The sequence below is a fragment of the Mesoplodon mirus genome (assembly GCF_964341445.2).
Source record: "Mesoplodon mirus genome assembly, chromosome: 3".
In the NCBI taxonomy this organism is placed as follows: domain Eukaryota; kingdom Metazoa; phylum Chordata; class Mammalia; order Artiodactyla; family Ziphiidae; genus Mesoplodon; species Mesoplodon mirus.
In genome coordinates, this window is record NC_138978.1 from 25960253 (window position 1) to 25979617 (window position 19365).

At 36.8% G+C, this 19365-nt stretch overlaps 1 protein-coding gene across 19 annotated transcripts in view; it reads left to right on the forward strand.

The window, feature by feature from the left end:
• The window catches only part of EPB41 (erythrocyte membrane protein band 4.1), a 204227-nt gene that overhangs the window by 152789 nt on the left and 32073 nt on the right, over positions 1-19365 (forward strand). For 3 of the 19 annotated variants that reach the window (XM_082613580.1, XM_082613563.1, XM_082613572.1), the window contains one exon: positions 1157-1264. The exons of 14 other annotated variants lie outside the window; for them this stretch is intronic. In XM_082613580.1, the coding sequence (XP_082469706.1) occupies positions 1157-1264 (108 nt within the window). Of the gene's footprint in view, positions 1-71; positions 1265-19365 lie in introns of those variants that run through there. 2 more of the 19 variants (XM_082613570.1, XM_082613571.1) reach the window with 1 other exon arrangement.

Consider the following 19365-nt stretch of genomic DNA (forward strand, 5'->3'; position numbering starts at 1 on the left):
CTTATTTTCTTTTAAAAATCATTATAATTTTGCATCCTTTCTTTTCCTTTTTTCCTTTTTTTGCTGACCAGTCCCCCAGCTACTTTCTCCCTGATACGTATCACTTAGGGGTGTGCAAAGAACCAGAGTTGAACTTCCAAAGAGATCAGAGAAGGCTGGCTCAACTAAGAGAACTTAGAGCCAAGTTTTTCCTTTCATAGAAAACATCTGTCTTGACTGGATGGCAGAGTACAGAAATTGCCAGGGGAGAAAAATTTCTCAATTGGATAATTGGAAAAAAATAATTTTCCTTAAAAGTATCAAAACCATTTGCTTAATGTGTTGTATAAACCTTCATGATGTTCGTTATTATTATTTTAAATCATGATTCTGAAGGGGGGAGGGAGTTTGTAATTGTTGCGATTTGTGGGAGTTTGGTTTATGGTTTTTGGGTTTTTTTTTCTGGTAGACCTTGGAGGCTCATATAAACTTTTTTTTTTTTGGTTACTGACTGTCCAGTCATTTTATTTTTTATTATTATTTTTTTATTTTTTTATTAGTTTCTGCTTTATAACAAAGTGAATCAGTTATACATATACATCTGTTCCCTCATATAAACTTTTATACTTTCATTTTTCTTTTGCAGTCTTAGAAATGTATAGGATTAGGATTTTTATTCCCTTGAGCAAAAGCTAATTGCCATACTGAATGAACTGTTGCAGTTTTCTAAGTCCATATGAAGAGATATGAGGATAACATTTTATATTCTGCCATTCTATTTGTAATAAAAGTAACTTTTCTGATGGCAAGAAGAATGCTTCATTATTGGCTTTGCCCAATCGATCTAAGGAAAATTGGCAGCACCAAAGCAATGAAAAATGACCAAAAATTTGTGTGAATATCCTTAAAGGAGGAATAAGTACTATAACTAAGAAAGTCCAGTGATTCCTTGAACTTTGAGGACTTCTACTCTTCATTCATTCATTCAATTACCTATTGAGTACCCTACTGTGTTATAGAACTTTTGCTAGTATAATTGCCAAAGTAAAGTAAAATACAGTGTCCAAAAGATCTTCCCAAATCCTTTGCACATCCCCAAGTATCATTTTTGAGCATTTTCCATCTGTCATTTTGTTCATCTTTCTCTGTCTTTCTTGATCTTCTACCGTGAAAGCAGACACAGGAACGTGCTCTGTTAGTGCAGGATGAAGAGAAAATTAAAAGGCAAGAGAGATCTACTGAAAGCGCCTTGCCCCAGCAAGAAAATGAAGAAATTCTTCCCAAGGTTTCTATTCCAATCCCTGAGGATCACAAGTTTCTCAAAAAGTGCCACCTCTACTCTAGTACTTTTTCATCTCCTCGTATTCCTTTTGTGATGTCTTTTCTCGTGGTTCTTGCATTGGCTGTCTGGTGGTTGGTCTTTCTGTGATCGGAAAACAGGGTGCTCATCTGAAATGTCAAGACTAAAACCATTGAACTTTGTTGTTCGCTTCTACTGTGTTATCTCCTGTGTGATGCCCTCTGATCTTGATAGTTCACTGTCCTAGGGGAGAGCGTGTGATCATTTTTCTGTCAATAAAATGTTACTCTTTGTAGAATATATATCATGGGGTACAAAGGAGTAGCAATGCATTGCTCAAGCCAGTTTTCTTCACCAAAGTTTAACAAGTTTAGGCAAATCTGATTTAAGCATATGGCAGGTTGGTACTTTCCCCAAAAGCTTTAACTCTTTTATCCTGCATGTTCTTATTGTTCACTGTTGCTACATACTCCTCTCCAGTGTTTCACAGAAAGCAGGATATCCTTTAGAAACATTTGATGGAATATTTTCCTAATCTTCGATAGTTATTTGTGGGGCATGGGCTCTGTAGTTTAAGAAAAAAATTCAAGTTGCTAACCTTTCAAAAGCCTTAAAATGATACATTTTAATCTGTGAATCTATAACCACTCCTTTTCTTGATATATCAAACCAATATACACAAAGGCCTTTTTTGGAAAAGGGCTTTTGACTTCTGTGGCCTTCTTATGTGTATTTCTGAGACGTATAGGGACAAACAACTTTATCCTGCCTGGTGTATAGAAGAGATCTGCAAAGGTTAAATGCATTTTTCACAAGTATAATGTTGATGGTTTAAGGAAAATGGTGCTGGTGCCCTTTAGCCTCCAGCCAGGGCTGAATTTTCCAGACTACTCTGCCCATCTTTAAAAGTCCTGGAATAACAAATTTCTTTAAGGTCTGTACATAAACATATCCTTCTCTGAATTAAAATACTGTGTTACTTCTTTATGAGTTAAGTAATTATATTGCTAGAAGCAATATTTAGCCATTATGATAAGCTTAAAATAGATATCGATATATTTTTGTTTTTCTGATAAACTTTGAACTTGTTTATTCGTACATGTGTGTTGAAATCAATTGTTTTTCATTGATGGCCTTGTGAGCTAAGGTTCTGTCGTGACAAGTATGTGTCTTCTGTTTGCATGTTGATTTTTAAGTCTTACCTGAAGTAAATATGTGTGTATTCTCTCTTCACAACACAACTCGGATACCTAACCTGTTTTTTTTTTTCCCCCTCAGTATTAATGAAATCTTGCATGTAGCTTGCTTTTTATGGCGTTTGAATGTACCAATATGGATGATTTGGTTAATATTGTCTCAAATATTTGTTTTGAAATCTGAGTTCATAGAGTTATCAAACTGAGATTATTGCGCTTTACTTCTCAACACTTCCAGCTGATGTAACTTCTAAACAAGACCTTTTGTTTTTAAGATGACGGTGTCTTAGAGCAAAAAAAGAGAACCCTAAAGCCAAGAATCTTTTGTCCTTCAACACCCACTATTATTATTCTGTCTTCTCTGGAGACATGTAGAAATAATTCTCTGGTATTTCCTGAAAACTGCTACTCTGTTATTATAGGCTATCCAAAAAGATGGGAAAGAAGTGAGAAGCAGGTTAAAATTTAAAATCTGGTATATCTTTCATGTCACAGGCTATATCTGTTGATAAGAAATATTTTGTAATTAAGCATATTTATTGATTCACTCATAATAAGAAAAAAGAGACCTCAAATTAACCTGAAATATTGCAGAACCATTCTTTAACACAGAAAGTGCTCATCATCCGTACTCCCCTTTATCTGTGAAATAGAGATATGAGAGCTTTCCTTATGAAATACAGAACTATGGCATTGGTTAGATTCTTTTGAATTTTTTTCAAGAAACGAAAAAGGAAATAATCTTAGGATTTTGTTGATACTTTTATAACTGTTTCAGATAATATTTCCAGTTTTCATCCATGTACATAGCATTTTATTAATTATTATTGTAACTGTCCCCTTGAGTTTTGTTTCCCTTTGTATTGGAGTTATTTCAAGTCCATTAAAAGTCTAGCGTAAGCCAACAATACTTTTCGGTTTTCTGAAGTGCAGCAGGAGCCCTCAGAGGTCCTTACTGATGATCAAAGGAGAGGCCCTTTCTTCTGTTAATAGGGTGAGAATGGTTGAGAGGGGAAGGGCTGATACTTCGTATTGGACTAATAAGCTGGCCGATGCAGGCTCAAAATATATGCCCATCACAGTTATCAGAGGAAAAAAAATTTTTTTTTTTGCGGTACGCGGGCCTCTCACTGTCGTGGCCTCTCCCGTTGCGGAGCACAGGCTCCGGACGTGCAGGCTCAGCGGCCATGGCTCACGGGCCCAGCCGCTCTGCGGCATGTGGGATCTTCCCGGACCAGGGCATGAACCTGTGTCCCCTGCATCGGCAGGCAGACTCTCAACCACTGCGCCACCAGGGAAGCCCCAGAGGAAAAATATTTTACACTGCTGCCAATATGTATAACATAAAGCTGTAAATAGTCTTGGTTTCACTCTCACATCTCATTTCATTCTTGGTACCAGAGACAGATCCAAATAACTGTGTTGGTTTTACCCTGGTTCAGCTTCTGAACAGCAGGTTGATGAGTGAAAAACAATTTGGACTAAAGGTATCAATACAGACCAGTAAAAAGTCTGGGGTTTTTGCCTTGGTTTTGTTATTAGTCATTTCTAGGGTGACTCTGAGAAGTTCACTTAACTACTTGGTGCCCAGATTTCCACCTAGTAACGTAGAGACAAACCTACCTCATGAGAATGAATCTGTAACATGTTCCAGGAACCAGAAGCTCTGGTTGTCATTAAATTCTTGGTCTTTTGGGGACTGGAAATTAAAAAAACAAACACATTAACTTCCTGGATTTTTAAAAATAAAAGTAAGCAATTAAATAGCTGTGTTGATGTCCATCTACTCTGTATTGATATTTGACCAAACACTTAAAACTACTAAAGTTAAAAATTCTTGTACTCTTAAGCAATTCATCTTACCCATATGGTATTTTAGAGTGGACCATACTTGAAGGTAAATCTAGCCTCTATATTCTTGACCTATCTTTTAGCCATATTCTTATGCTAATGCATGGATTATGAAGGAGATTCAGTTTGCATGGGTCAATTCTACTACTTGTTTATATCTTTGGTAAAAGTTTTGAAGGGAGAAGATATTGACTCTGTTGACTAACATGAGACTAGTGATTATCTGTGGACTAGATTTCGTTGCCATCCTAGATCCTAGTACATTTCTTTCTATTAGATATTATTGTAAGTTTTACTGTGAAATTTCTGTGGATATAAGCCAATTCACTTCTTCCTACATTCCTAAGTCACTACTGTAATATTTCCTATAGAAAAGCATATAAGACATCCTACGCATTAGAGGCTTGGTTATTTTTTGAAGGCATTACCAATCAAAATTTATACTTAGGCTTTACCTAGTGATCATGCATTTACAAAAGGAAGACAGAAAATTCAAAAATAATATGAGACACTTTCTCATCGTTGCTTTTTTCTTGCCAAGAGTATTGAGCATAGTAAAGATATATAGAACTTTTCTACCAAGTTTCCCTTCTGTTCGTCTTCATAGAAATTATAAAATCCCAAACTTTTTTTACAGCATTCTCTATCACACTGCGGAAGACTATCATATTGTTTCTATTACACATAGAAGTTTTGCTTTTTTTCACTGCATTCAAACGAGCCCTGTTGCTTGTAATTTTGGTAGTAGAAATGGAGACAACTCCTTATTCTTATCTGTGGGATAACTCCATCTGCCTCCTCTACACTGTAGGGAATAGTATCAGTAAGCCTGGCTCATTTCTGCTACTGTTATCCCTCATGCCCTTGGATCTCCTTTTTACTGCATCAGAACATGATGCAAAAAGAAACATGTTGGTGTGGACCTTAGGAATGGACACCTGAAATGGTTAAGAAGTTGTTGTTAAAGTAAGAAAGCCATATAAAGTTAGGCTGGAACAGGAAGTGGGGTAGCTGTGATCAGCAATTACAAATTCATGGAGTATTTCATTCTGTAAACGAAATTCCTTTCATACTAGAACTTGAAAAATAAAGAGAAGAGAAAGTTTATTACTCCCACAGATCAGAAATAAAGGCTGAAAGCTAAATAACTTTAATAATAGCCTTACCAAATGTACAGATGACAGATTGTTGAGGAAACATCTACGTTAGGAATGCTTTTCTAATCTTTTGTGATTGATATCCTAGAGGGTAGCCCTCCCCTTTATCATAGTCAAAATCCTGTTTGGGGTAAATAACAGAATAAATCTAATCTTAAAGATTAAAGGAGGTGGGAAGGCATAGAGTCCCAACTATCTTTTCAGGTCCCCCAAATCAATAAAGGTTGCAGTTTAATTCTGTCTCTTTAAAGAAGAGTCTCCATATGTATAGAATCCTATCTCAACAAAACACAGAGAATAAGAATGAAAGGAAAAACATGGTTACTGCTATCCATTCTTTATTCATTGCCCTCTAGGGCAATCAATGTATTGCAGGGATGGGTTGCAAAGAGGCAGCATTATCAGAATTTTAGGATTGGATAGGCCCCCAATCCAACTCCTCTCCCTTCCAATGCTTGATTCTTCTGTACAGTATCATTTAGAGATTCAGAGACCAAGTGGTCTCCCAGCCTGTGATTAAACATCTCCCAAGATACAGCACATTATGTCTTTCGACATCCCAGATTTTTAGATATTAATCATTCATGTATTAAGTCAAAGTCTGTTTCCCTGTAGCTTTCACTTCTTGGTTCTAAATGGAGGCATTCTGAAGAATTTTCTATCTTCCACATTATAAGGTCTTCACCATAGTTAAAAGTTACTCTCATGTTGCAATTAGTCACAGTTCTTGCCCTCAGATAACTTACCATCTGATATCCAGTTCTGCCCCAGTCTTCCTCCTAGCATGTTATCCCTCTGCTTTCTTCCTTTCTTTTTCTAGCTTTTCTTGTTTTATCAGCTCTGTTTTCTTTCTGGCTCCGTTGCCCATTGGTTGCTTCCCTATGGTTTATTCAGTTTTATGTCCCTTCCCAATGACTTGCCCTCTCTAAAAGAACATTTTGGAATTCCTGGAAATCCTAACTTCTTCATAGATCACACAGGCACTTGGGGTTTTTTGTTTGTTTTTTAGATAAAGGAGTTGGGGGGGAGGGAGTGGGATAGTTTTGTAGCTCTGGAAACTTCTTGTAGCCCAGAATCTGTTGACAAGATTGTATTGCCATTATATCCTGAAGCAGCATACCACCAGAGCCTGCATTCTAAGTTTGCTTGCCTTCTCTGACAGCCTGGCTAACCTTTACATCCTCTATAATAGCCCTCACGTGATTTGATTTATACCACTTTGATATGATACAGTTATGGAAACTTACTTTCTGTTTAACATTCTGATTTTGACTTAGAGCCCCACTAGAAAAAGTGATATTAAAAATTTGAAATGTTAATCCATCTCTTTTAGTTTTGCCTGTCTCCTCAAAACTGAGATTCTCAGAGGTTTGAAGCCTTGTTTTATCTATCTTTGTTTGCCAAAGATACCTTTGTATCTCAGATATATAATGAATAATTAATATTTGTTAAATTGAATTAAATAATTAGTAACATGGTAACGGATAAAGTCTAACTTCACTTAGAATCTCTTATATTAGGACACAAGTTTGTGCCAAACTTATCACCCCATGCCCAGTCAGTACATGCAAGTAGCCCAAAAACCCCATATATGGTCCAGAAGCCACTGTCTCTCCTATTAATCCTGAAGTATGGTCCTTGGTTTATTCAAAGAATCTACGTATACTTCTATGACAGGTGTCAGTCTCTCTTGTTAATGTCTTATAATTTGATTCAATTAAAAGCTCTTATCCATTTACCACAGTAATAATCAACTATTTTCACTATAGAATGTATTATCGAGACCAGGGTACTTGTTTATATGTGTAAATACATCTTGGAGTGTGATACCATGAAGAGAACGTGTTATTTGACATTTTGCATTTATCTAAAATACATTTCAGAGAGCAGTTTGATACATTTGTCTTGTGTTTTATATGATATAAAAATACCAAATGTATCAAACTCTTGTGGTATCAAGAGTTTTGTATGTCAGATAGACCAGGGGTTGACAAACTTTTTCTGTAAAGGACCAGATAATAAATATTTTAGGCTTTGCAGTCCATATAGTCTCTGTCAAAAGTACTCAATGTTGCCATTGTAGAGTGAAAGCAGCATTGACGATAAATAAACAAAGAAACATGAATATGTTCCAGTCAAATTTTATTTGTGGACACTGAAATCTGAGTTTCATATAATTTGTATGTGTCGCTAAATATTTTTCTGTTTCTTTCCCAACCATTTAAAAATGTAATACCATTCTTAGCTCATAGCTGTACAGAAGCAAGGAAAGGGCTGGATTTGGCTTCTGGCTGTAGGCTGCTGACCCCCGACATAGGTCTAGAGAGATAGAGAACTGATCAGTTAGATTTTCTGACTTTGTACTGTTTCAAAGACTTGTAGTCACAATCTTAACATCTTCGTTCAGTGTTGAAGTGTTTTTGGTCTTGTTTATGATTAGAAATGGAAAACAAAAGACAAGGCACTCATTCCTATTTATCTGGCAGCCAGGGTACACCTGAACGATAATCTAAAATATCTTTACCACCACAACATGCCTGCCTCTGTCAGTTTCCAAATTGTTCTGTGTTAACTGTGCTCTTAACATGTTCAGCGACAAATCCAGCTAACCTCTTTGTTCTTTTTGGTTTTTAAGGGTCTGCCTCTATCTCCCCCTAAGGAATAAAGAAACAGTTCCCAAATTCACCTTCTCTTTAGCCGGGTTTTAGAGATATCTAATGAACATGGTAAAGAAAGGGAAATGATTTTCACTCTAAATTTTTGGTACACCATAGTGTATAAGTTTAAGGTTGGGTATCTAAGGGAAACATTTTAGAAGGGTTCCTCTTTCAAAGTAAAGATTTCTCTGAGAGGAGTTCCCTACTTCAGGGCTGATTTGGGCAGTATTTACCAAGAAGTCAGAATAAAATAAAGTTATATGCTTTTGGAGGTGTCTTTGCTCCCTAGTTGTTGTGTTCTGAAGGATTCCTTGACCTGTAATTAGCTTTGGGAGGTGCTTTCTAACACATTCCTAAATCTATGTTCCTTTCCCCCGGTCCAGGATCCTTTAGCTATGATACACGGTTGAATAAATTGTTTATCCATTAGCAGTTGAGCAAGATATTTAAGCCTAAAGAAATCTACTAAGAACGTTTCTTTTTGGAACATTTTCTTTGATATTTTTCTCATGTTATTTGCTTTGTTAATATGTAAAATTATTACGAATAAATCTTATTGCAAATCTGATTCTGGTTGCTACTAATCATTAAGGAAATGAGTCAGTAATGCTGCACATAGACAGACCCACTACCAAAAAAAGGGGAGGAAGGAACCTCTGCTTCAGCAGATCAGCAAGAGATATTGTCAGCCAGTCTTTCTAGAAAAATTTTCTTGTTTTTCCCATATTTTCACTCTTCTGTGCAGCCTAGTAATTGTCTTATGCTCAGTCCTAAAACAGAGATAACTTATTCACATGCGTTCACTTCTGAGAATATTAATGTTTTAAATCAGCTTTGGAACTATTTGACTTATTATACGAAGTTTTAAAAATAATTTTTTTCTAACCCACTTAATCAGTCACTACAACACATGTAATTGTCACATCTGTTAGAAGCATTTTTAATATGCTGAATTTGTCTTTTTTTGTTTTGTTTTAAAAAGAAGCACTCTACAAATTAGTAGTTATTAATGCCTCTCTGATCATATTGAAGAGTGAGGATGGAGTGGGTGTGGAAATGCGGGCATGAGGAGAGCTGCTCCTATAATGTGGAATTAACAGAAGGTCCACTGCTTAATCTCTTACTTCACCTTGGTGAACCTTACTCTCACAGTTCTAGATTCTATTGTATCATCCAGGTGATTACTTAAAACCAACACTCCACATTTTGAAGTGGTCTGTTTACTAGCACAAAGTATGTACCTTGTTGCCATGTCTGAGTAATACAAAATTTTGTAGTGTTTCTCCAAAGCCACATTCCTTTTCGGAATTTATTGAAAATGTTAACATGGAAAACCATTTCACTATTATAGGATTTTTTGGGAAGAGAAGACACAGCTAATTAATATCTAGTCATTGTTTTCTGTTGTATATAGTTCTGTGGAATCAAGGTGCTATTTTCTAGATATCAAATTGGGGTATAATATTTTCCTTAAGTGCTTATTATGGCTTTAATCATTTTTGGAATTGGGACTTCTGAGAAATCCTGCCAAGTGTATTTAATTGTGTTCCATACTAAATGATCAGAGTTTTTGTGCTGTTTATAGCCCCTTCCTTTCCATCTCCATCTCTTCAACTCAACCTTTCTTAGTATAATGAAATAAACTTGACTGGTCATGTCTGGTCTCCTAGACATGTTTAGTATAACCTTTCATATATGCTCAATCACTTTGATTTCTATAGCTGTATTCAGGTTTGAGAACACTCATTTGATCTGTGGAGTCCTTGCTGGTGAGTGCAGTGTTAAGGCAAAATTTTCTATTATTTAATAGTTAAAATTTTGCATCAGGCACTGATTTTACAGCTGTTTGCTTTTACATTCACCTATTCTGGGGATAATCTAATAACAGCACTATTTAAGAAATGATGAAAACTGTTTGAAGGATAATTGTCATTGGCAAATTCCATTTGCTGGCATTTGTAAAAGGCTGCATTATAGAATGATTTTGATTTTCCTACAATAGGCAGTTTTACCAACTGTAATTTAATAAAGGCCAGTGTCTTCCTAAGTAAGCTCCTTTATCCAGATGTAATTTTTATATGCCAGAGAATAGCAATGGACAATGAAAATGACTCAAGTTCTGTGGAGAAGCTAGTGAGTACTATAAGCATGTACTTCTAGCCAGGGACCAGTAGCATAGCAACTTTATTTAAAAAAAAAAAAAAAAAGTAGGGGAAGATATAGCCAAGAGAGAAAATTTAGACTGAAGAGAAATGTATTGCATGATTAAGAATGACACACTAGAGAGGAAAGATAGAATTTTAAAATCGTCTTTTGCTAGCCACGTGGTTACTCTGTTGTTAGTTTATCCCCATCTTGAGCACTTGTGATTCTAATGTCCTTTTCTAAACTGCCAGTTGACCTGAGTTTTCCACTGAAAGTGTATCAAAACTATTATTTATGAAGGTTTTGGGGGTGGAGGGGCCAGGGGATGTTTTTCTTTTTGGTAAGTTTTGTTCTCCTTTCTTTGTTTGTTTCCTTTTTCGGCTGAAGAATGGGCTACTGCTGCTTGACCTGTCATCTTTATGTGCCGTTTACACATGGCTTTTACAAAAGAAGCCATTACCACATCTGATTTATCTCTTATTGCAAGTGCCCCTTTAAAAGCATTTGTTTTAACTTAACAAATTAAAAAACAAAAAAAAAATCTCCAGGTTAGCGTTATTTTATAACCAAGGGAAACGCCGATATTATTAATTTTTCAAAATAGGAATAAGATTACAAATATCGATAATATAGTAAATGTATAAAGACATGTGTTTCGCTTTTTAGAGCTTTTTCCCAAGGCACTTAAAGACATTCTTTGCTGAGACATAAACTTGCCATGTTTTGTTAGAGAGAAGTATGTGGAAACAAAGCACTCGCAATTAACTGATCTTATCAGGATTGGAGTCTACTACATTTTTTAGTTTGCATGTTGCAGACCATTTGGGGGTATTATTTAAATACATCTTGATAATTTAAGTGACTGTAATATTTATCATTTACTTTAGTTAAGAACCAGGAGCTGGACTCTTCTGCTGGGTATCTTCCTTCTGTGCTTAGCAAGATAACCTCGATTCCTGCTGGTTCTATGGGCATGTGAAGTACAAAGCATTTCTTACGGGGTTTGCAAAGCAAGGGTAATGTGCTCTGTGGGTGTATGTGTGTCTGTGCACACCCCTCCCCCTTAATCCCACTGCCACCTTCTGCTGACACCTTTTTTCTTATCAAAACTTATTTTTTTAATCAAAACTTATTTTTTTAAATTATATAAGCCTAACGAATCCCCAAACCCCCGTTTTTCCTGACATACAGGAACACTGATAAAAGTTTAATGTATTAACCTTCCCTGAAGTATTTGCATTTCAGTAGGCCACAGAGTCATTGCAAAGATGATGGTGACATTACAGAGTTGATCATACCGTTAAGCAGTATTTCCAAGGTTCTAACTCTCAGTTTACTTGATTGAATGGCAAAATAGAATGAAGAGAATGTGAAAACCAATGGTAGTTTAATAGATGTGGTGGATTTAGGGTTCCATTGGGTAAAGTGACTATAGAGATAGTATGCTAAATCTCAGTCTCTTCTTACAGAAAATTTAGGAATTTCTGGAAGCAGAATCTGTGGGTCGTAGCATTAAAAGATATGCTTTGAGCTTAGAAACAGCAATAAATCTATTAAGCTTTAAAATGATTGTAAATTTTGTGACTAATCAGAAAATTTCTCAAAACTATTAAAAATGGCCTATCCAGTGTTCTTTATAAGAATCTTGGCTCAGGGATAATTAAATATCCTCATAGTGTATCAATTTTAGTTCTTATCTTCTATCACAGTTTTTTTCTAAGTTCTACCTGGTGGTGTCCTCTAAAGTATAGTGAGAACCTGGCTCAGAATGTGCTAAGCTGAAAGACCAGCCTTAGTTAAATCCATAGGGTTGGCTAATTTGGATACTCAGGAAACACTTACTTGCATAAGGACTGGTTCTGGTTCATGTTTCTTTGCAAAAAGTAATATTTTAAGAAATATAGTATAGGGCTTCCCTGGTGGCGCAGTTTGAGAGTCCGCCTGCTGATGCAGGGGACTGCGGGTTCGTACCCTGGTCTGGGAGGATCCCACATGCCGCGGAGCGGCTGGGCCCGTGAGCCATGGCCGCTGGGCCTGCGCCTCCAGAGCCTGTGCTCCGCAACGGGAGAGGCCACAGCAGTGAGAGGCCCGCGTACCGCAAAAAAAAAAAAAAAAAAAAAAGAACACCACTACCTACCTGATATGTCTACTGTGAGGGTTAACTGTGCAGAGTGTTCAAACTGAGGTGCTAAGCAAATACTAGATATTATTTGTCTTTATACTATATATATATATATATATATATTTTTTTTTTTTTTTTTTTTTTTGGCGGTACGCAGGTCTCTCACTGTTGTGGCCTCTCCCATTGCGGAGCACAGGCTCCGGATGCGCAGGCCCAGCGGCCATGGCTCACGGGCCCAGCCGCTCCGCGGCATGTGGGATCCTCCCAGACCGGGGCACGAACCCGCAGTCCCCTGCATCGGCAGACGGACTCTCAACCACTGCGCCACCAGGGAAGCCCCGGTAGTGATGTTCTTGCTTTATGTGATAAAATCGAGTCTCAAAGCGGCTCAGGGACCTACTTAAGAACAAGCAGTTTTTAAGTGAGAGAACTGGAGCTAAATCCAGGTCTTTCATGTTTCAGTCCAGTGATATTCTGTTATGACACAGCTATATCCTAAGTCACTTAGTCCCCAAGTGAAAATGTGATGAAAGTTACAGAAAGTGAATTAAGGAGAGGGTTGGAATTTGTGAGGCTCTAATGACTTATAAAGCTAGGTATTAACAATGGTGCTCTAAGATCTCCAAACCACTAATGAGTTGATTTATTAATACTGGACTGCCCTTAACTTGCCTTAAATCCCTCAGGTTGTTTCACAGAATGTCCCAGAACCTGAAATAGGATCTTTCTGTCTGTAGGAACCAGAAGATGGGAATAAGAAATGAGGTCTTTCCTATTGTTGAGACAGAGAGTCTCAGGGCTTTTGTTTGGCCTTGGGGATAATCTGGTTCCTGGTTTAAAAATCATTCAATAAAAAGAATTGAATTTTTTAGAAGAAAATAGTTGTTTCCTTTACATATTTATTGGGGATATTTAAATAGATCAATAGTTCAAATTCCCATTAATTAAATCAAACCTCAAGTACCAGGTCTGAGGAAAATTAGATTGGTGTCCAAAAGCAAACAAACCCAAAACACCTCGTCATCAAACCAAATGACATTTTATAATTCTAATAATTATTTGTTCTTCATCAAAGAAAGTATTTTTGGTTTTCTGTGCTCGAGCCTCTAAGTATATTTATGTAAAAGTGAAACTCTGACTGATTTGGAAGGGAATGTTTGAGACTATTTAAGATGGCACTGGTAAAGTGGGTTAAGACAGGATATTTATGTAATTTAGTGCGAGAATTTGTATTTTGGTCTGGCCAAACTAAGAAAATTCTTTTGCAATCATCATTTGTGTTTCCTGCTTCTCAATTTAGTCATTTTGATAAAATAAAATGTCACCTTAGCATGTTAATTGCCCTTCTCTTAAACTTTGTCTTGTATAATTTCAGCAAGTAAGAAAACCCATATTTATTAATTTGTCTATAATGTCTGTTTAAACATGCATATATATATGATGATAAAATTTTCACAGGTATTCTAAAAATAGATCTTTGAAAATACTGAGTAGAATATGAAGGAAAAGGGTTTTTCTGAAAACTTAATATTAAACATATATTGATTCCAAGACTCTCATTGGAAGTTAGCTTTGTAACTGATATCACTGTATTTTCTTCCTTCTTTTAAAATTGTTTTGTCAGCTGTCTAATTCTGCTAATGGTGGACTCAGTAACATTGTTGACTGGCTTATTTCAGTGTTTAGTGTAGTGTTATAATACCTGAGAAGGCACAAAAAATAACAAGACACTGTAATTAAGCTTACTGACCAGCTCTGATAAAAGTTTGCTTTCTCCCCAGGGTTCCACCATTGCCCAACCACCACACAGCCCTGAGTTTATTATGCAGACGTATTTAACTGCTATCTGTACATATCATTGTTAATACCTTCATTCAGCTAAATCTAAGTACCCTGGAAAATGGATCACTGCCTTCTTTTATTTATCTCAAAAGCACCTAAAAGAGGATTCTCTTCTGAGGTGGCAATTAAACAACTATTTATTGAATTTGGTCATCTCATTCTGCTGTCTTCTACTTAATTTCAGTAAAAGAAGGTCTCAGCCTGAGGTGTAGGGCACTCAGCCAAAACAAACAAACAAAAAACCACACACACGCAAGAAATATAAAGCATTCTGATGTGAAGTATGATAGTATTTATCTATAGTTTATATCACTAATCTAGAGTTAATCTATCACTAAATCAGGTCTTGGATACTTTAATATTTTATATTCCCAGTTGCTCTCATGACTTTGGCAAGAGAGTGGTAATTTTCCTTAAGTGTCTTTACTGTTTCAGAAGCAGATGTCTAATAAGAAATTCACAGAAACTCTGTGACAACTCACAGATACAACCATATTTTTAGTCATATTGCTGAGAATATCCCTGCCATTTCTAAATCAGAAAGCATTAAACAAAATGTAATGAAGCTACACCTTAAATTTGAGCTATTTATTTTCCACTCAGATAGATTGTCCATCCTCCTTCACTTTGACTTTCAAAATCCACTCACTAAATTACTACAGTTTTATATTATATTCTCCATATAAAAGAGAATTTTTATACTATTTACCAGTTACTGACATTTCTTATCATTCTTTCCATTAACTATTTTTTCATTTAGGAAACCATTAAGGTTTATTTTTAACTGTTTTCAAAGGCTTGGAGGATATTAAGGATTTATCAGCACTTCCTTCATAAATTGTTTACCAGACTCTTCGGGTTTTACAGATCACTTCATTATGAAACCAGTGTAAAAGCCTGCATAAGAAAAATTATTTAATCGCATTTTTATTACAAAGGTAATGCATATTCATTTTAAAAAGGTTGGGAAATACAGAAGAACACAAAGAAAGAAATTAAATTATTTGCAGTCCTACCTCTACTGATATTTTAGTATACCTTGACATCTTTTTCATGTATATAATTACACACATTGGAAAATATAATTTTTAAATTGGTAAGAAATAAAACATAGCGTATTATTAAGAGGGGGATTTAGTCTTTGAAGTTAGCATTTTTGCCTTCTTCCCTTATTCCAACAACTTAATCATGGTCCTGAAATGAAAGTATGACCCTGAAATCATATGACAAGGTTGGCAGGGAAAGAGCTACTGTTCTTCATTTGGCCCTTAACTGCCTACCCAGCATTTTAATGTATAGGAAGATAAAATGAGACAATAGGTTCCTTTTCTTTTTTTTTTTTAACAGAGAAAGGAATTGTTTTCCTATTGCCAGCTAAAGGTAAAAATGGACTTCATTAAGCAAGGAACAAGGACAAAATGTGTGTGGGGAAAATTACCACATAGGCCCTCCAGAAAAAAACTTATATGGCTCTTGCTTATGTAGCAAAATTTTAGAAAGATTTTCAGGATTTATTTTCATTGTGTTGCTTATAGGATAAGAGAGTCTTGTCAATATAACTGTAATTCTCTCAATAGTCCCTTCAAATATATAAATCCCTTCCTTCAAAAATAACCTAAAACGAAAGACTCTGGATTGCATTTAATGGAGTAGCAGCAAAATACCTATAAAACACCCATATCCTGCTCTTAATATCTGTAATCCCTAAGTCAAGGGAGAGGTTATTTATAACTCACAAAGTCACATACATACTCAGGGTTTGATGATCCTGTGACATAATCCATTTGAATAAGTCATTTTCAAGAGAAAGCCTTTAGGGAAAAAAAATATCTCTTGATTTCTGAATTATCATACTTAGCAGGAACCACTGACTTTTTAAGTAAAATTGAGAATTTTCAATCAAATGATGTTCCTGCTCACTTAAATATTGGTCTAACATTCTTCCTTCTCATATTCTTTTATTAAATAATTAACTAACTAATTAATTTTTGGCTGCCTTGGGTCTTCGTTGCTGAGCACAGGCTTTCTCTAGTTGTGGCGAGTGGGGGCTACTCTTTTGTTGCGGTGCACGGGCCTCTCATTGCAGTGGCTTCTCTTTGTTGCAGAGCACGGGCCCTAGAGTGTGTGGGCTTCAGTAGTTGTGGCACACGGGCTCAGTAGTTGTGGCTCACGGGCTCTAGAGCACAGGCTCAGTAGTTGTGATGCACGGGCTTAGTTGCTCCGCGGCATGTGGGATCTTCCCAGACCAGGGATCGAACCCGTGTCCGCTGAATTGGCAGGCAGATTCTTAACCACTACGCCACCAGGGAAGTCCCCCTTCTCATATTCTTGAAACCAACTAGACAGCCTTGTGGTACTTTATACAGGCAACTGGTCTTTCTTTTGTAGCATCCTTCTTATAGATCCTGCATCAGGCCAGACAAGCAACACATCAGATCTCAATTTTATCTGTCACTGTGGGTGGTGCAGACGCAGTCATATATTTATTCATATCCTTGAGAAGATCCCTTTAAATTTTCCAGGCCAATTTGGTATATGCAGCTGTGCAGAATCTTATATAATCCAGTGGTCCATGCTGATGGTCGTAGCCAAAGGCACAGCACTGTCAGTTAAAATTCCTCACTCATGTTAGATGCCAAATTGTGGGTGTCTTATGTCATGGGGATTTTAGATCTTCTTTTTGACCCAATCTTTTCTTCTGGCTTTCCAGCCTTCTTATATTTCAAAGTATGGTATTGGCCACTAAAACCAGACTCTGCTAAGAGGACTTCGGACAACTTTGTGCTTCCCAAAAGAATAGTCAGGTTTAGTGTATATTCTTTTGAACATAGTAGGACATGTCCTTTGGGCCTACTTGAGATACTTTCTGGGAAGAAATGGGCTTTAGAATAGAACACTGACCTTAGTTTAAACCCTGGTTCCATCACTTCCTAGGTCTGACTTGCTTACCCTCTCCATTTCTTCATCTATAAAATACAGATAGTGACTACCTCATAGTGAGGTTGTGAAAAATTAAATGAGAAAACATGTTAGAGTGACTGTCACACGGTGAACGTGCAATATTATTAGTTTTCCTCTTATTTTACTGATGTAAGAGATAGAATGCTGGACCAGAATGCTGGTCTGGTCAAGTGGGCCACTTCTTATGTTCTTTGTAAACAGGCCTTTTCAGTTTTTTTTTTTTTTTTTTGAAAGAGCATCTCTGGTTTTTTAAAAAAATTAATTTAATTAATTCATTAATTTTTAATTTTTGGCTGCCTTGGGTCTTCGTTGATGCGTGTGGGCTTTCTCTAGTTGTGGCGAGTGGGAGCTAACTCTTCATTGCGGTGTGTGGGCTTCTCATTGCGATGTCTTCTCTTGTTGTGGAGCATGGGCTCTAGGTGCGCAGGCTTCAGTAGTTGTGGCACGCGGGCTCAGTAGTTGTGGCTCACAGACTCTAGAGCGCAAGCTCAGTTCTTGTGGCGCACTGGCTTAGTTGCTCTGCAGCATGTGGGATCTTCCCGTACCAGGGCTCAAACCCCGCTGTCCCCTGAATTGGCAGGCGGATTCTTAACCACTGTGCCACCAGGGAAGTCCCAAGCCTTTTTAGTTTTTGAATAGCACAAGTCAAAGCAGTTCTTAGGGCTCCTGGATTTATTTGGTATAATTTCAACAAGTTTTTATTGAACATCTATTATGTGCTAAAAACTGTGCAAGAGAGATAACAGAGCTAAGAAACATAGCAAGTTCTTATCAGTCTAATGGAAAAGACAGATGAGTAAACCAATAATGACAGGGTACAATGGGAACAAAAGAGGCATGGTATCTAAATATACTTTAGGCAGCCGGGGGAAACTTCTAGAAGAACTGACCTGAGCTGAGTGTGGACTTGCAGGCAGAAGGAACAATACGATATTGACAAAGGCACAGAGACAAAAGAAAGCATGCTCTGTTCTAGGAACTGCAAATTGTCTTGAATTAATGGAGAGAAGGATGTATGTGGAGTTATAGCAAGGTGAAGCTGGAGAGAGAGGTAGGAGTCATATTTTAAAGTATTTTCTATGTCTTAATAAAGGACCTGAACTTTATCCAGAAGGCAATGAAGAACCACTGAAGGATTTTAACCTGAAAAATGGAATTTTCAGTGTTTCATTTTAGAAATAAATATTTTCATGACAGAATAGAGGATGTGTTCAGGGAAGGTTTGAGGTGAGAAAGAAGGAAGGAAGAAAGAAAAGAAAAATTGTTTAGGGCATTAGTAGTAAGTGGGGTGAGGCACTATTAGAGCCTGAATGAAGATAGTAAGTGTGGGAATAGAGAAGATTAGACAGATAAGGGAGATATTAAAGTGGAATAGATGAATTTAGTTTGGGACATATTGTGTTCCATATGCCTGGGAGAGTGTCCAGTAAGTAGTTGGCTGTGTTGTCCAAGAGATCTGGACAACAGAGCCAACTGGAGTGGCTGATTTGACCATATGTGAGCGTGCTCTAAGTGGTAATCCAACCCATCTGTTATCAGTTTTCCTTTCATTTCCAGTGACTAATACATATTAGGTGATCAGTAAATATTTGCTGAATTGATATTACTGTGGCTACAGCTTTTACCCTTGGTCTCCTCTATTCCTGCTTTGAAAAACATGATTGATCTATCTAATTTTACCCAGCAGTAGGCAACTTTAGGCCAGGTGGTGCTGGCCTAAGCAACGTTTAATTCACAAATGGCTTCTTGATGACAGACCACTACTTATCACTTGAGCAGACTGGTATAAAATTAGCTCTTACTTGATTATCTCAGGTATTTTCCTGGTTATTAATCAGCCTTCTCAGTTGTGACAAAATTATTTGGAGGAGCCATGAAGTGCCTCTCCATGTGAGTGGGTGGGGATATGCTATTCACAGCGCTAGAGCTAGCATATAGCAATTTGAGAAAGCCTGTTTGTTTATTACCAGCCGGTCTATTTTGGGCAGCTCCATAGCAGCTTGTCTGACTCAAAAGAAATGGTGAGATAAGTGCCCTAGAAAGTAGTACAGTGTGTTAATAACATAACAACAAACTCATTCTAGTGTCCTCCAGGCCCTAGCCTATTATAGGTGCTCAGGTAATGTTGATTGAATTAAGTGAATCTACATGGTAA